This window comes from Drosophila miranda, chromosome 3 (genome assembly GCF_003369915.1).
Source record: "Drosophila miranda strain MSH22 chromosome 3, D.miranda_PacBio2.1, whole genome shotgun sequence".
Lineage (NCBI taxonomy): Eukaryota > Metazoa > Arthropoda > Insecta > Diptera > Drosophilidae > Drosophila > Drosophila miranda.
The window spans coordinates 7,237,596-7,256,625 of NC_046676.1; the positions used below are offsets into that span (position 1 = coordinate 7,237,596).

The 19,030-nt window shown below is 43.3% G+C and overlaps 1 protein-coding gene across 8 annotated transcripts in view; it reads left to right on the forward strand.

Moving 5' to 3' along the window:
* Nucleotides 1–594: 594 nt before the first annotated feature.
* The window catches only part of LOC108158501 (dystonin), an 86,249-nt gene continuing 67,813 nt past the window's right edge, over nucleotides 595–19,030 (forward strand). For 4 of the 8 annotated variants that reach the window (XM_017290846.2, XM_017290849.2, XM_017290848.2 and 1 more), the window contains exons 1-2: nucleotides 605–716; nucleotides 6,431–6,874. In XM_017290846.2, the coding sequence (XP_017146335.1) occupies nucleotides 6,778–6,874 (97 nt within the window). In that variant the 5' untranslated portion in view covers nucleotides 605–716; nucleotides 6,431–6,777. Of the gene's footprint in view, nucleotides 717–6,430; nucleotides 6,875–19,030 lie in introns of all 8 variants that reach the window. The other 4 variants (XM_017290829.2, XM_017290831.2, XM_017290845.2 and 1 more) reach the window with 2 other exon arrangements.

Genomic DNA, 19,030 nt, shown 5'->3' on the forward strand with positions numbered 1-19,030 from the left:
TGTTCACCTAATTAAATGAAGGGGGTTAAGTGGGCTAAGTTCTTTTTTTTCATCGGTATATTTACGGTATATTTCTGACTGTCGGACGGTAACACTGCTGCTCGCTCCTGCTCCTCTCTTACGACGAAAAAATGAGTCGGGAGAGCGTAATTTCAAATGGACCATTGACAGGGGTATGGACAACAGGCAAAAACAGCCAAGGCACATTGCTAGGTTCATAGAAACCTCACCTCGACGAAAAAGCCGATTTTCTCTTCAAGATATATTGGGCAAAGGGGTTGATTTTACCTTGCAAGCCTTGCGTTTTCTGGGCCGTTTTGCCTGTTGTCCATACCTTTTTTCCTCAGGCATTTCGGGGCGCGCGATTTGAAGAACGGCCGTAGACCCAAAATGGCAAATATAATAGATAAGAGTTTAATCAGATGACTAGTTATGGGGTGTTGCTATGTTTTTGGCATAATTTATGGTTTTAGCTTCAAACTCTCTTTACAGTGGTCCCGCCAATACGATCCCAGCCCAATTAATTGTGTACAAATAAAACGAAACCCAAAAACCACTCGTACACGAAGTACGATCCGTTTGTTTGTTTTTGTTCGCTATCGCCGACACAACGTATCGAGCCGAGCCGGACGAAATCATTTTTGGCCTCTTGAGCACGTGAATATTGTTGTCGTTGCGCCCGTTGCACTTGCAGCCTGAGTTGGTGTTAGTTAGTGGTTAGTGTGTGTGACTCCGTGTCGTGTTGGTGTGAGTGTAGACGGGTCATTAAATCGGGGTGCCGCTCTTGCTCCCGTTGTTTGTTGTTGCTGCTGCTTGTTCTTTTGGTAAATTGCACAAGTGTAACGGTTTGCAAGAGGTCCAACAGCAACAACCATGCGAATAATGTATAGTGTGTAAACCAAAGAGAACCGCGAAAAAAGTGCAGTTCATTCAAACTGAATATGAAAGCAGGCACAAAATAAATTGCCATAAATTATTGCTATAAGCGTTTGCGTGATGAAAGAAACATAGTAAAGTGCAATAACAAATGAAAAGCGACCAAAAGCGAAATTGTGGAAAATACATGCTTATATGTACACACATAACAGTGAATTGTGAAAATTAACATAGTAGAGGAGGAAACTAGTGGACGGAAAACAACAAAAAGAGAGAAGCAGAAGAAGCAGCAGAGGAAAAACGTTTGCTGCACTTACCCAACCCTCCTCTGCGTCCTTTTCCCAGGCCCTATCCCCTACCATCAGGCCAGGCTGGTTTTTGCTCTCTCTCCTCGTTGGGTTTCTCTCCTTCTGCCTTCTGTCAGCGGAAACCTGACATGCGCTCTCGTGCTCTCTCGCACTGCACTTCTGGTTTGCCCTTTTCGAGCTGCTGCTCCTTTTTATGAGTCACGAACGAGGGCAAAATGTGTAAAATAAGAAGAAATTGTGTAAGAAAACGCGGTGACAGTGCAAATGAGTGGCAAAAAGAAGAAGTTGAGAAGGAATTTAGCAAACATCGGCAAATTCAACACAAAAGTGCAATGCTGTGATGTGTGAACCGGTCAAACAGATAGGCTCATTTGTTCCCATAGATCCCCACCCCCACCCCCACCCCCTCAACCTCCCCTGTCCCTTTCATCGTACATTCTGCGAGTGAAATTTTGTGTGGAACAGGCGGGTAAACAAATTAAATAATTTGTTTATAAAACTGAGAGAATGATGTGTCCCGCTGACGCATTTTGCTGCTAATCAGAGAAGAACAACCGCGGAGAGCGATCTCTTTATCTGTTCCGTTCTCTGACTCTCTCTTCCTCCTCCTACTGGTTCTCCATCCATATTTGGCCTTGTGTTTTATCTTAAATGCTTAGTCGCTGTACAAAGACTTGTTCTAATTAGCAAATGCTTGAGTTTTATCTTTCGGCGCTTGAAAAAAATCGATATATGTATAACGGGGCTGACGGGGGGGTGTTGGTCAACATTTTTCAAGTGGTGGGTGACGACATTAACATCCCATGTGCCGTTGCTTTCCACCTCCTGCTCTGTCTGTCATTCATTCAATCCAGCAGGGTATTACTCATACACGGACACCTATTAAAAACGTGCGTGCGTGCGCCCCCAGCCCTGACACTGACCACAGGTAAAAAGGCTGAGAGAGTGAGAGCGGGCTTAGTTGCGCTCTCACAGACATGAGTTCTGTCTCTCTCTCTATGTCATCTTCCTTTGCCGGTCGCATCTCTGTTTACAATTTCGTTTTAACCATCTGTGGAGGGGTAGAATCCAACCCCCAAAACGCAGCCATTTGGCGGCAGTACCGTCAAATGGAACATTTGAATTTCCCTCAAAGGAAAATACGTCTAACGTAATCAAACATTTTCTAGTTCTCGGCCAGAATCATTCGAAGGGGTTGTTGTTGTGGTTGTTGCCTGCTTGTCGGCCTGGAAAATGCACTCAAGCGTTTGGGATCTTCTTCTTGCTGCGTGGCTGTACCCTGTACTTATCGGGTATTTTGGGTCACTCCATTAGGTCTGATATTTTCGACTGCCTACTGTTGTTGCACACAGAAGTAAAATACACCTGGTGTATCGGGGGTATCCCTCAGTCGAGACACTCTCCTCTATCGTTCCTACTAGTTTTTTTTTTTTTTTATTATTTCTCGCTGTCTGACAAGTTTTACGTTTTTGTAGTGTTTCCTTCTATTGGGAGCGACATGCACTTGGCAGTCAGAGAACTCCATTGAGGTTGAGAGCCAGAACAGTAATCTTAATGTGTTCCGTCTCTCTCTGTCGCTATGGGGTGTGACGCGGTCGCTGGAGTTCAAGTGGCTCCAAGACTGCGCTTTTTGCATGCGAAATGGAGGCGTGTCCGCTTACATTAGAGTTGAATTAGTTTTGGGACAAAGTTTTTGGGATTGTATACAGGGTGTCTGCACTTCACTTGATGCGCCATCAAAGTCGTTTAGTTGCGCTCCATTAGCTAATGTTCTCACACTGGGCTGGCCTGGCAGATGGTTTCCCAGTTATCTGGTTGCACCAGCCGAAGCATCGCCGACCCCGAAAGCATGTCGACGCGACCGGGGGACACTATCTCGTGTGTGGCATCTCTGATAACCGAGACACAATACAATCAACAACTCGCTTTCCACACACCATCAAACAATCAAACTACATCAGACAGAAACTCCCAGCTCCTCTGATCTTTCCCCTTTGGAGCCGGGCCGGTAATTAAAGTTCCGCTGTTCAGCAAGCAACGCCCACAGTACAAATTTTTAAGAATGGGTCGAAGGGGAGCCTAATTAGTCGGAAATCGTCTAGCTGTCCATTTATCAATTAGTGGTGAACTAACTAATGGAACAGCTGCCGCTCAGATCCGATCCGCGGACCTTCGAGAAGGACGGACAGAGACCAACCCCAATCGAGTATCAATTCAATTGAACCCGTTTACTCGTTACTCGTTTGACATGCAAATTTTTGTCTAACAAGCGAACCGATCCGAAGTTCTATTTGCCATGACATAATCCCCATAAATCGACCCTGGAGGCAATGATCTAATGGAGCAATCAATGCAATTCATTCCGAATATGATTTCATTGCGGTAGCCGCAGGCTTAGTTCTATATTTTACAAATACCCATAGCTTATTGGTAGGTTGGTTCCCATAGTTCGCCCCTGCCCTCCCATCGGGGTTTTCTTTTCCCTTTTTTTTTTTTTCTATTTCGAAGCGATGACGTTGTCAAACTTGTTTTGTTCCCTTCCATTCGCATGAACCTATTTTTTATCAACGTTTATTGTTTTGCGACTGTTGCCTGTTTATTGCCTTTTCAACTGTCGCTTAATTGACTTCGTTGCGGACTGTGTCTCGCATATTCTCCAGTGGATGACGACGAGTGCTGGAGACACCTCAGACGGCGGAGGGACGATCTTCTCCATTCAAGAATTCTGAAAATTTCCCCCGATTCAATTGAGGGAGGTCTTATCTCTCAAGGGCCCCCGTTTCAGCCATATCTTGAGTTGGTTTCCGCGCTCGAGTTTTATTCAAATTGAAATGGGACTTTGAGTGGCGCAATGCCTCATAAAGATATGCTGTCGAAGAGGTATTTCTTGAACTTACTGATAACAGGGGAATTTTCGAATAAAAGTTTATGAATAGTTTACGAATTCGATGATGATCGCATACGAGTCTGTTTTGAAGTGTAGGGAATTATTGATTTGGACTTTTGTAGTTGGAACAAGTGATTACAGCGGAAGAGGGCTGGTTACTCATTTATTACAGTGTTTTTTCCGCATAAGATAATAAAGAATCGTGGTGTTTAAGGCAAGATAGGCGTCTTTTCAACTGGACAAAGAGTATGGTTCCAAGGGATATATTTCTATTCTTATCTCTAAGATAATTTCTTAGTCTATCAAAAGATTTCAGAAATTCTCAGACTTTTCTTGCCTTGTCATCGGAATCTGGTGCAAGGCATCCTTCTCTTGAGAGGAATTTCTTTAGTGGCCCTCCTGCCTCAAGACAAGTTGCATTCCCACCCAGCAACAACCCCAGGGAGGCTGTCGGCAGCTCAGTCCTTGGCCTTCAGGCGTCGTCTCTTTTATTGGATTGCGGATTGCCGGCGCCGTCTTGTCACAACAGCTGCTGCTGGCGGTGCTAACGTCTCTGCCGCTTAGTTGGAGGGCAATCGCTGTCTCGTTTCGTTTCGTTTTCATTTGTTTGTTTGCTGTTTCTTTTTGTTGCTATTTTCGTTCCATTTGCGCAGCTAATTTGCAAGTAAAACGATCGGAGACGGTGCGGTGCTATGCGGTTTGGCTATGTTTTAATTAAGCCTAAATGTGGATCTGTCTCTGCCGCTGCTGGTCTTCAGGCCGGAAAGGAGAGGCCTCTCGTAAATCAGCAAAGAAGACGTGGAGTAGTAGGCGATTAGATCAGCATCAGGTTCCGTTAGTGGGAATGAGGCGCAAAAGAGAGCCACACTGAGCGACAGAGAGCGACAGAGAGAGACCTGTCATGTCGTAACTGTTGTTTCAAGCGCCCGAAACTTATCAAGTCATGAGCGCAATCAAAAAGTAAAATAATGCTGCCTCCCCACTTATCTGCTGATAAGCAAACCGATTCACGCACACACACACACATGCACATGCACACGCATAGCAGTAACGGTTTCTTCACTGCTTTTGAATGTGGCACTGCTTGATAGGTAGGGCGTCCGTCTGTCAGCTTGACAGGCGCCTGCGATAATCTGATTGAGCTACCAGCTCACGTCCCGCCTTTAGTCGCGTTTTTCTGGAATTTAGAGGGTATGAGGATTCTGGCCAGGTGTTTGCAAGGCAGAATCTGCTGAAAGACTGCAAAAACCATAGTCGATAATTCCTTAAATATCCCCCATATAAACGATCGATCTGCAATCGTATCTAAAGTTACGGCCAGTGAAGCATGCTTTATTTCTGTTTGTGCCTGCGCGCTGATAAAAGTCGAAAAGTCGTCGATCCCACGCGTCAATCATACACTCTTCCAATAATAATACATTTTAGCAGCGATAATTGGCCATTGAGCCGCCGGCAGAGCCAAAATGATAGGAAGACATTGACACAGAGAGAGAGGGAGAGAGAGAGAGAGAGCCGCAATAACGGGGCAAAGCCAATAACAATTCTTGTTCTTCTTGTTTTCTTTTATGGCTTTTTGGTCAGCTTTTGTCCGTTGCACAGCTGCGTCTCTCTCGCTCTCTCTCTCTCTCTGGTTTTTTCTGTTTCTGTTTGTTCCTTTTTATTTCCGGTATAAAAAAACTTTGCGCATGCCTTTTCTCTTCTGCCAACAGAAGAAACCGGTCGCTCTCTCTCTCCCTCATTGCCTCTCTTTGCGGTTTTTGTTGACATTCAGATGCACTTCTACACACAAACACACACACACACGCATAGGCACACAGGTAGCCGCTTACTTGCGGCTGCCCTTATCTGCGTTTGCTTTGAGGTTGCTTCTTTTGACTTTTCCGCTTCCTCTTCCACTTGGTTTTGCTGTTGCAATTGCTTACATCCAAACGCAGCTTGGACTCTGTGACTCTCAAACTGTTTTTTTTTTTTTTTTTTTAAAATCAGCAAGCGTTGATTGTTGCCTGTGTTGTTTTCCACTTAATTTGCCACTGACCCATAAAACGAGAAATGAGAGCAGGCCCCACGATAAGGGGAACAAAAACCCACCGAGCAACCCTCCTCCCCCACAAACCCATCAACGAGAAAAGTGGATTTTGAAAGATATTTTAAGGGCAGCCTGAAAATATGCAACACTTTTTGGGCCTACCAGTGTGTAGAATTCATGTCGAAAGAGTGTAGAATTGACAATTGGTTTCTGTGTAAAATTGTTGTAATTATTGCAATTTTTAAGACACAGAGTGTTCTGGAGGGGGGTCGGGGGGAGCAAGAGAAATCGAGTGCGAATGTGAAAATTAAATGTAAAAATTCCAACTTTCAGGGCAATTGTGCAATTTGAAACTAAGCCTAAGTTAGGTTAAAACTGCCGTGCAATCCAACATAAGAGGAGCTCCCAGAAGAGCTACTGTAAAAACTGCAAAGACGGCGTCCCCCCGCAGCTACGTTCGCTCGCGCTCTACGCCCCAATCGCCGCACTCCCCGCAGGCGAGTGCGCACATCCTTGGTAGGGCCGCCCACTGCCAGTCACCGGCATCGCCGTCGCCGTCGCCATCATCGCCATCGCCGGCGTGCCCCACGCTGCGGCTGCAGCCACGCCTCCATCAGTCCGAGCAGCAGCTTTGCCAGCGGCGTCGCATCTATGCGTCCACGGGGAGTGCGGCAAATATTATGATGGATCGCGAATCCCTTAGCGAATGGGCTAAGGACAAGCCGCTCAGCATACTGCAGCTGGATCCGGCGGATCGGGCCGTGCTTCGTATAGCAGGTGAGTGAACCCCCCTCTAAGCCCGTAGCCCAAAAACGCCACCGTGTAATCCGTAATGTAACCCAACAATGCCAGGCTGATGGCTCCATTCAAATGACAATTATTTGCACGACCCAGTCCACGCCCCTCGACGGTTCATTGCACTCGCAGTGCTTGTTAAACTGTGCTTTATTTTCTATTTGCACTCGTTCTGCTGCCTTGCATCTGTCGCAGCAGCAGAATATTATGCGCCCATTCCACGCCAAATCGCCGAGTGCACGACCCGTTTTTCACCGATGCTGCTCGGCTAAAAATAGTAAAAATTGTAAGAAATTTAGTATCCATTTATTCGGTTTTATCCCTAAATCTATAGAAAATCCAAATCACTTTCATGAATACCAGATAAGTCGGGGAATTAAATACATAATATTAAAATATAAATTCTAAAAAAATATATACCGACCGGAAAAAGGCGTCGTGTAACAGTAGCTTAACGGTTGCAGCTTCCACTCGATCCACACCCATATTCCCCACACATTTCTCCATCTCCATCTCTCTCTCTCTCTCTCTCTCTCTCTCTCTCTCTCTCTCTCTGTTGCTCTTTTTGCCTGCCAGTCACTTGTGTGATTCTATTTCTGTTACGCCAACGGAGTTTTTACAGCCCACAGAACTATCCCTCACCGACCCGACCCGTCCTTCCTCTGACTTTTTGCAATGGCAAAATCGAAATTTATGTCGTCGTCGCCGTCGCCGTCGCAGTCTGAGGGCATTGTTTGTACAGAAACTGAGATACTTGTACGCGAACAAATGGAAGCAGAGCACAGCCTATTGAATACTTTTTGCATTGTGCCCAGGGAATGTGCCCTCCATACACATATGTACATTTGCACGAGTGTATCTATATTATATACATATATCTGACTAGGAGGAGAGTACATTTCTCTCTCTCTGTCTCCTCGTATTTTAGAGGCAGGAAAAGAAATAATAATCAAAGAACATTTAGTCAGGGGAGTCTTTGACGAAATCTCTTAAGATACTCAAAGGTTTCCAAAAAGCCAAGCGAGTCTCGAGTCTAGACGCCATGAACCTTGTCATGCACACGAAATGGATTTTGTTTTTGTACTATTCTCGTTTGCTTGTGCGTCTGGTGTCGAGCATCAATGTGCTGCCACCGCTGTTTCAGAGTGTTACAGGACTTACCCCTTCTATCTATGCCTGACTATAGATCAGACCCAAAGCATCTGGATTCTTCGTTCCAAGGGTGTCTCTCAGAGATCTGGAATTTAAATGGAGGTGCTGAATGAAGGGAAAATCAAAAGGAAAGATCTACAGGGCCTAAGAAGAAAGGGCCTACAGAAAGACTGCTTTGTATAGCTTATGGCGTCCTAGAACTTTCTTTTAGCTTCGGAAACAAACGAGGAGCATGTGTCACTGTCACTGTCACTTCCAGTTCCACTTTCCTTCCTTCTTGTACTGCTTCTCCTCTTCTCTTTGCTTCTCAGTTGTAATTGCTTTCAATTGAAATTGATTCAATAAGTGAAAACGCCCAAGATCGTGAACGAAACTGAAAACGAAACTCGTTTCACCTTAACGGATATGACTAGATGTATCTGCCAGTACGAGTATATATAAATTGAGATTGATGTCTGGAATTATGGCATTGGGCGGGTGGTCGTGGTCCCAGCCAGACACCGTCAACACCTACAACGAGTACGAGTACGAGTACGAGTATCTTTCTGTCTATCTGCAGCTGTAGGTATATGTATCCGTAGATATGTAAATATGTATATTTCGCCTGTTCCCATTCCGGCATCCAAACTGCGACTCCGCCTGCGAAATGAAAAGTTTTTTCATAGAGTTTTGTTGTTTGCCCTGCTGTTGGCCGACTAGAGTTTTGGGTTTTAATTAGCCCTGAGCCAGTTGGCCCACACACGCACACAATTTGGCTACATGTAACGGAAAACTTACCCACATGAGTCCAATAGTTGTTGGTGGGATTCAACAGAACATAGTGATGATAAGACGTGTTAGTACCCCGATAGTCTCGATATATTTTTATATTTTAATTTAATATTAAGACAATGAAAAAAAATAAAAATAATTCGAAAAAAATTTAAAAACAAGTAAAATACATAAATTAAACACGTAACTTCAAGTCCTATCAAGTCAATATATGAGATCATTCGAAGATCCATTAAATTTTGTTTGTAAATGTCAACATTTCGGAATATTTTGGACCAGAAATTTTCTGTTCTCACTTAAAATTGCTTTAAACTATCCAAAAATCGATTGTTATCGCGGCGCCAAGGCAACCATCGATAGTATCGATAATGGGCTCGATGACTTAACATTCACTACACACTGAACGACAAGAGTCAAGTAAACAGACGGACACCCACACGCATCGAGAGGCAGATGAACCGTACTGCCTTCTGGGATCAGCTGAAAGATGTGCTAATGCCTTGATTAAATAATACATACTCGGGTTTTCGTAATAGTTTATTATTCACAATTGTTTTCGTGGGTATTTTTAAACACTTTGCAAGTCTACTTCTCACTTAATCTTTCTGTGTCTCTCTTTTTGTGGGCACGCCTGCGCAAAGTGAACCAATTTTGGTCTTCGATCTTGGGAATTGAGCAAAGCAAAGCAAAGTTTAAGTGGGTGTTTGGTTGTTTGGTCGCTGGAGCTATAATATCGAGCCATTTTCGATTTGGATTTTGGATTATTTTGACGGCATTCGACAGCATTTATTTTTAGATATGTGTTATCATTGATGAGACAAGCGCTCGCGCCGAAAAACATCGCAATCGCTATCGAAGTGCCACTCGCTGGTGTCTAAGGCAGCGGTGGGCAGGCGTTTTGAACTTTGGAGCAGTCCAAAAAAGAACCCTTATCAGCGAAACTCAAGTCGAGCATCGATGTGCTAATCGACACTTATCGAAAATGATCGATATTAATAGCCATTTATTTTATGGTAATCGATATTTATTCGAAGTAATCGAAATAAACTTATGCATTGATATTTCACTTAACATATAACGATATATATATTGATAACGATTGTGCAATACTCGGCCATGGCATTCCCTCGTGTCGCGAGTCGATTATCACTGTGTCGTGTGATGTGGCAGCAGTCTAAAGCTTAGGGCTTGGAGAAGATCTGCTAATAGCTGCTAAGAGGGCGGGCCAATCCCCAGTTCGCAGTAGCATTGATTGCAATGGGGAAACACACACAGAGATTTTTCATTAATAAATCTTTACAGTTCCCCCTCCACACATACGAGTGCTGCGGCACTCTCCATCTGTATCTGAGATGATTAGATATGCTGGGCACACGCCATACGTGCACATTTCACGTATATATTCCGATTAATGGGCAAATTACGAGCTGGCCTGGCAACACAGGCCTCGCCTACCGGAAGTACAGTTGCCGCTAGGAAGCAATTAGAACTTTTGCCAGAGTTGTCGCCCCTGTTTTATCGAGTAGGTTGTATTTTTATCGCTTGCACTTGGCTTCTTTTTTGGGAGCATTCTTTTTTTGGGTTTTGGCTGTTGTATCTCTCAGATACGCAGATACACGCCTACCGACATAACACGATGTTGTTAATTGAAAACTGATAACTGTTTCTCTGTTTCCTCTGTTTCTCTTTTGCCGAAACTGAGCTTCTGCTTCTGTTTCTGTTTCTTTTTAGTAGTGCCTCCCTTTTGGCCTTTTGGGCTTTTTAATTGTCGTTATGTATGCGTGTCTCCATATCGATTCTCGATTCTCCATTCTCCAGCTGTGTGTATCTCTATCGTTATTCTACGTACCGCCTGTGGCCCCTGTGTTTGTCTAGATATCTCTAATTAGTTTCCAATTCAATTTGCATTTCTCGTTTGTTATGTTGCCCCCCTGTTCCTTCCCTTCCCCCATGTATCCACAGTAATTATTCGTCTTAAATTATGACATTTTTAAGTGTTCTGGAATTGAATGACGCTAAAACCAATGAAACCTCTGAATATATTGATAATGATTGGCATTGGTTTGCTTTTTGTAGGCTTTGCTTCTCTACTTTGTCGCGTGTTGAGTTCTTTATGTGCGAGAATGCGAGCTTCTTATAGATATGTAGGATAGGGTTCGTTTCTCGCTGAGTTATGATCGTTTTGAGGATCGTGTCTTGGGTGTGGAAAGAGGAATACATAGTTTAAACAACTCCCTCTACACGCCCGGGGATAAAAACCGCATGCATGTCGTGTGCATGATGCGGGAAATTAAGGGCAATTCATGAAAATATTTATCTCGAGTCTGTAGCGTGCAGGTGTGGGATAGCTGTCGTTTCCCCATACTAGTATGAAGAGATTTCGTGTGCACCTCTAGCTATGCTCTGACTAAGCTCGCCGGATTGTCGGGGTTCGTTCTACTCTCTCCTATCACATACTGACACACACTCGCATAATGTTTTAGGTGCACATTTAAAAATAATAAAATAATAATAAAAAAAAAGAAGAACCAAACATAAAACTAACAACAGAATCCAGGTTTAACCGGAGCCAGGAATTGGTTATGGGACTAACAAGTTGGTTGTGGAAAGTGTGGACATACTTATCAATTACTCTACTCAAATGATGAGAAACTCCGGTGTTAGTGAGTATCTCTATCTTCTCTACCCTCCCGACCTATGCTATACAGGTAACCTGACCGTATAGACCCTTGAATAACGTTAAACAGTTATCATCCCACCACTTCGATCATGCCTTTCTGAGGGCGGAGTACTGAATTTAGAACATATTAGGGTTGTACTTCAAAATCAATATCATTATATATATATATTTCAATAAATCCCCAATCATATAACTAAATTCTTGGGGGGGGGTTTTCTTAACTTATAATTAAATCCATTTTTGTTGTGTCTCGATAGCTTAATATATTAGTAAGGAATTGCGAAGAAATATTAAGAAAAATAAAGATTTAAAAATGACCATCATATATGGGTAACAGATTCTAAAGGGGTGAGAGGTACCAATACATTATGGTTACGGATTTATAAAGGGAATATCAATAGAAAATTACATGTAACACGCAGGTTACTTCCCAGCTCAGTGCATATATGTACTTGTTCTTATTTACAAACTCACAGCGCTTTTGGTAGGCTAGTACCGCTTTTTCCATTCGTGATCGTTGAGCTCAATGATGACGTTGGTGCATAATTCTAAGGAAAGGAAAAGATATTTAATACGAGTATATGTGCACATGAGCGTACTAGAGTGTACTGCTTTGTAATCTCAAGGAAAATTAATGTTGCTCTCATACCCATTAGTTTCCAAAAACCATTATGTTGGCTGTGTTACATAACTAACTATAAAACTGTATACATCGTGTGACGAAAGAGAATGGTTTTTAGCCTGGCACATGAAATCTAGAGGAAAAAGGGCTTGTGTTACATCCACGAGTAACTATGGTCCTCTATTGCCGTGATCGAGAGACATGTCAGCCAGGCTGAGTAGGACTGCGCCTCCGGAAGAATCCAACAATAATGCAATCAATTCGAGTTCATTATTGGGTGTCGCTGGCGCAGCTAAATCACTTGAAGATGGGGTAAATTAACTCCTTAGCTGGGCTTCAGGTTGCCGATCAAATTTGACGTCGGTCTGCGGACTACACTCTCATTGGAGGCTCGATAAACGGGTGGCGTCAACGGCGCCAAAAATAAGGGTCCGGAGGCGCCTCTTGGTTTTCGCCGTGCATCCACACGGTCGTTGAGGCTTTCGACGGACAACGTCAAGCTGCAGGTTTCGCTGCTCGGTGCCTCCCGCGGGTTTACTACTTGTCTTATCAATCCACCGGCAACACTCCTCTCATAGACCACACCGTATATGCACTCCTATGCGACTGATGATCGCACGAGCGGTACCGTGGCTACGGGCCGCCGTCCAGCTATGTTTTCTTTTCTTTACACTGCTTTCCTGGTTAATTACTCCTGATTCTGGGTCTTTATTGAACTCGGTTCACGAGGTATGGCGTAGTTGCCAGAACTGTTCGTTGGCTAAATATATATATATATATATTTATTTATTCCCGAGTATAGCACAAACACGTCCGCTTTAATCAATCGATTCTTTGTCAATCCCCAGCCCAACTTCTGCAAGTTCAGCCAAGCGGTACCGAACCAAAAGCTCGAAGATCGGATGATATTTGGGGAATTTTAACTGCATAATCGGATGATCTTAGGAACTTTAACTGCATAATCGGATGATGTTGGGAATTTAAACTGCATAATCGGATGATCTTTCGCCCATTTGAGCGAACTTTTGGGCAAGCTTTTAATCTATGCTCTCCCTACGCTACGCTACTCTCTTGGGTCAAGGTAAACGTGACGTCTTTCGCTTAAATGCGTGCGCTGCGCGCCGACTCTCTTTAGAAAGCTTTTCGGAAAGCTTGCAGCTTACGATCCACTTTCGGAGTTACTATGTCTCTGCACTTTTAAGCATTACCAAAAGAAAACTATGCTTATCCGTGATGTTCTACACTCGTTCCCTTAATTCGGCCCCTACACCACAGTTGAAGACGTAATTGTTCTCACAATGAGACTTAAACTGAAGAAGGCCATTTACTAAGGTTTAAGCTGAATATCTTTCAAGTGATAGACTCCTAAGTTTTTCTTATCTTCGCTAGCTAATTGGTAATACATTGTCCCCACTCGGCGAATAACCTTGGCTGATATAAACACAGGCGCCAGCTTAGCGCTGAACTTTTTTACAGCGTTGCTCTGACAAAAATTCCGGGCATACACGACGTCTCCGACTTTAAGTTGACGGACCCGGCTACGTAAGTTGTATGTCCTCGCATTCTGCTCGTGTGATTCAGCTACCTTTTGTTGGGCGGCTTGTCGACATACTTGTACTACATTTGGATATTCGACTCTGGTGTCATCCGATAGGAGATTTAGTCGTCTAAGTAGTTCATAATCCTTTCCGTTAAGAATCATATTCTGCCCAAAAGCAAGAAAATATGGCGAATACCCTGTGCTTCTATGGATATTGGCTCGTAACGCTGCACTAATTTCAGGTAACTTGTTGTCCCAATTAGTATGATCTTTGCCGACGTACGCTCTTATAGCCGCTAACACGGATCGGTTTAACCGTTCACTGGCATTGGCTTGCGGTGAATATATGGCAGTGCAGCGGTGAGTTACCCCGAATCTGGTAAGAAATGACTTGAAATTCCCAGAGACAAACTGCGAACCATTATCGGTAAGTATAGTCTCAGGGACCCCGAAAGTACTAAATAACATATTTTCTAGGAAGTCACACACTTTACTTGAGGTAAACTTTTTGAGCGGACATAAGAAATGAAATTTGGTGTTGTGATCTACAATTATTAAGATACCAATATTCCCTTGCTTGGAACGCGGATACGGGCCCAACAAATCTAGATAAAGCTTTTGAAAAGGTCTTTCTGAAATCATTGGCTTACCCATTGGTGGTCTTAGCACGACATTAGCACTTTTGGTCTGGCGACAAACGTCGCATTTTGATACATAGGCTCGTATTTGTGTAACCATTTTTGGCCAAAACAAGTACCTTTTCACCTTTTCAACGGTTTTCCCAATACCACTGTGGGAAGCGTCTGGGGGGTCATGAGCCCTGGAAATTATATCGCTGGTAAGGCCTGATGGAATCCAAAGCTTCCAAGTTTGTTTATCTGCTATCTCGTCCCCTGAAGATGGTTCGGTTCTTTTATACACCAAATTATCGTCAATTTTCAAATCGGGTAACTTAAGTTGATTAAGCCTTATGTGTTCTATTAGATCCATGTATTCGTTCGATTTAAACTCTGTAGAAGTAAGGTCGACTATGGGTCCGTTGCCGTTCAGCTCTCTTACCTCGGGTTCATCTTGGCGTGACAACGCGTCGGCCACTACGTTTTCGGACCCTTTTCGATGTGATATGTGAAAATTAAATCCCTGTAATTTTATAGCCCAGCGGGCCAAGCGACCTGACAAATCTTTTTGCCTCATAAGCCATTGTAGGGACGCATGGTCCGTTATAACTTGGAAATCCTGTCCTTCTACGTAAGCTCTAAACTTCATTATTCCTTTAATCACTGCCAAGCACTCGAGTTCAGTGACCGAATAGTTTCGTTGCGCCTTGGAAAGTTTCTCGGACATAAACGCTATAGGTAATTCTATCCCTTCCTCGTTTAATTGAGCTAGTACGCAGCCCAAACCAAAGGTGCTTGCGTCACATATTAACAAAAAGGGTTTCTTAAAATCGGGGGTGGCTAGGATTGGAGCAGATGTTAAGCAGGATTTGAGTTTATTGAAAGCTTCTTCAGCTGATGCGTTCCACTTAAGTGGTTGATGCTTTTTTAGTAGTTCCGTTAAGGGGTAGCTGACGGTGGCATAGTTATCGACAAAGCGTCTGTACCATCCAGCCAGTCCTAGAAATCTCCTTATCTGTTTCACCGTTTTTGGGATCGGGAACTCCATTATGGATTTTATTTTCCCCGGATCTGTCTTTAACTGACCATAACCTATTATGAACCCCAGATATTTAATCTCCCGTATACAAAAGTTTGACTTGGCTATATTAATCGTGAGATTTGCCTTACGCAAATGCATCGCTACCTCTTGTAACAGCACCAAGTGTGAATCAAAGTCATCTGAGAGCACCAGTAAATCGTCCAAATAGACAAAAACCCGATTCCTGAGGTGTGCAGGTATCACCTGATCCATAAGTCGGCACAACGTTTGAGCGGCATTAGTTAAGCCAAACGGCATTACCTTATACTGGTAAAGCGGCCTATTGGGAATGGTAAAAGCTGTATAGTGCCGAGATTTTTCTTCCAAAGGAATCTGCCAGTATGCGTGTTTCATGTCAAGTCCCGTTATGTATTTGGCTGGTGGTAATCTACTAAGAATGCCATCAATATGTGGTAAAGGGTAGGCATCTTTGCGAGTGTTCTTATTAATTTCTCGAGAATCTAAACATAATCGATTTTTCGTACCTTTCTTAACTAAAACGCAATTGCTACTCCACGAGCTATTCGATTCCTCGATCACGTCTAATGCCAGCATTTTCTCCACTTCGTCAAACATTAACTTTTCCTTCGCGGGTGAAATCGGCCAATGGCGTTGTTTGACTGGTCTATCGGGTACCATTTCGATCGTGTGTTGGATAGCTTTCGTACGTCCTAATCCTTCCCTTTCAAACGAAGGAAACGAATGGATCACGGATTCTAGTCTAACCTTTTGGTCTTTGCTTAGATCGTGTACTGGCGGGGATTCCGAAGCCCTGGTTTCATTTCCTACGTCTAATTCTTGTACCACCGATCTATCCGTTAAAAGTCTTGCTACAAGACCGAATTCTATCCAGAAATCAATCCCTAAATACACATTTTGTTTCAAGGCGGGTATTATGAAAAATTCTATCTCCTTAGTATGATCGCGAAAAGTTATGGGAACTGTAATTTTCGCTACTACCTTACAAGATTCATTATTGGCCGTTCGAATATTTCCGGAGCATTTCTTTGCCTTGGCGTGTTGCGCGAACGACTTAGCGGCTTCACTTCCAAGACAGCTTATCGTCGCCCCCGAATCTAGCAAGGCCATGAAGTTTTGTTCTTCTATGCTTAGTTCTATAAATAATCTGTTATCGGAGCTCAAAAGGACCGACGAGACAAGTCTTTTTCGCACCTTCTTTACCTTGGTCCAGAATTGCCTTAATCGTATGGTCGAACGTTTTGGTTGATACTTTAATTCTAGCTTATCTGAACGGGAACTTTCACCATCTATATCTATCTCCTCCGTCTGGGTTTGTGCCTCTACAAGGGACCTATTAGATCGAATTTTTGGACAATCCGGGTTGGAGGTGTTTTCTTGGAAAGTTTGCTCTTTCATTCTGTCATCATTGCCGGATGCGTCAGAATGGTGTTGGATTGCGCATCCCGCTTGCGGTTTTCCGATGGGTTACATTTTTCGCACTTTGGCTTAAAAGTATTTTTCGCCCCGCAGCCATAACAGAAGACTCGGCGTTCTGCTACGCAATCTTCAAACCGATGACCTGTTTTGTCGCAATTCCAGCAAACAAACCGCTTGCGGCGTAGCTCGGAGATACTCTCTTCTTCGAGTTCTTCTTCCTCACTCTGAATTTCTGATACGTGAGGTCTAGTTACCCTGTTTCTCTGTAAAAAGTTGCCAGCATCTTTACAGAAGTGTTCATGCTTTTTAACTTCCTCCCTCAACTCACTTCTATTCTGTATTTTTAAATGCAAAAGCTCATATCGCAGAGCACTTTTCGCATTCCGCTTAAGAATATCGATCAGCTTGAGTTCGCTTATCTCGTGTGAAAGTCGTGCCACTAACTTCTCAATGTCTGACTGAAAATCTTCGAAGGATTCGTTGTCCTTCTGTTGACGTTTCCGTATCATTTCCCAAAGGTCAAAATCATCTTTCTGATCGTCGAATCTTTGCCTAAACGCTGTACAGAACGATGACCAGGAGTATTGGTGGTTTCTTCGATGAAAATCCCAGAACCAATCGCTGGCTTTACCTGTGAAAAGCAGATGCAGATTGTCGCAAAGTAACTGGTCATCATTCCCCAGAGTCTGTCCTGTAAGAGCACGAACGCGATATAGAAATTCTTCTACGTGCATTGCGTCTCGAGAACCATCAAATTTAAGACGCCAGCTTAGTAGGATATTTGCCGCTTTTGCCGGTGCTACATTTCCGGCTGTTTGACTACTCCTAGGAGTTCTTCCTTGGGAATCGCCTCTAACCATGTAACTATCATTGTCTACGTCTCGTCTAACATTACTGTGTGACTCTGAGGGACCTCCGTTACCCGTAGCAGCCGCTGCGGCTAAATTCATATTGGAAAACTGGGCCTGTATAGTTTGTTCGATGGAAGTTTTTATGAACGAACTAAGGTTTTCCATCATAGATTTCTCCTGATTTTGCATGACCGAATGGATGTAATTCGTAAGGTTTTCAGGTTGAGCGTTACTAAGTGACCTATTTCCGTTGCTACTAATCGACTGTCGACTCTCGGATAAATATTGATCTAAACTAGCTTGATACCTTGTTTGCATTCCTCGTTTAGGGGTTGCTCCTCGCCCTCGACCTCGGCTGTTTGTTCTCCCTTTTCTACGTAATAAGGTTGGATCTAGTTGTACCGTCCCATTGTCTTCGTTTCCCCGAACATTAGGTGGTATGGAGCCAGAGCTTAGGTGTAATTCTGCTGCTAGAGTATTATTTTCGTAACGCAGTCTACCAGGTTCGCATTCCGACTTGCACACTGGACAAGACTTTTCGCTTTTCAAATGTTCGCATACGCACGTATTATGAAATCGGTGGTGACAAGGCGTGGTAGCTATTAACTGATCTTGCCGCAAATTTCCCTGGCAAATAATGCAAAGCGAGTCTGGATTGATCAATGCCGAAGCTAAATTTTCATTACTTCGGTGGACCGCCATGATTTGTATGAATTTCTTAATAAAAAAAATAATAATGAAAATAAAATTATGAAACTAATATGCAAATATGAGTTAACGAATATGGAATTTACTTAATATGTTCGCCCTCTCCAGGCATGATCTAGGTGGTCTACCACTAACTGTACGTTTCGATTTGAATAGTTGAGTAATTAAGTTGTGTATGTTGGCCAGTTCTATTACCAGTTTTGAAGGTATAAGTCCGGATAATGGACAGTCTCTACTTATCATAAGTAGAAGATCGTGATTCCTAAAATCTGCGACTTTTTCCTAACCCAACTAGAATTTGATAAAGGAATCTCTACAGCCAAGCTCAAGATAATTTAATGAATATAACTTTGAGTCGGGGTATCCGTCTTTTGAATAACTCCCGCAGTTCCCTAAATCAACATCTTTAGCTATCTCGTTGGTGGAGTCCTATATCGTGATATCAGTATATTGTAATTACCTATATAAGCTAGTCCATCCGGAGGAAGAGACAACAGATTATACACAGGTCGACTTTTCCAACCATGAAAAATAGTCGTAGGTTCCGTATGCAACAGCTGTCGTACTCCCACCCGAAGAGATCTATCAGTATAGTATTACCAGAGAACTATTGTTTTGGATGGAATATAGAGCTATGGTGGAGCCTAGCCCCAGAATGACATGCCATGGGTACTAAAGTTAAGTACCAACTTTACGAGAGATCATGTCCCTTCGGGCC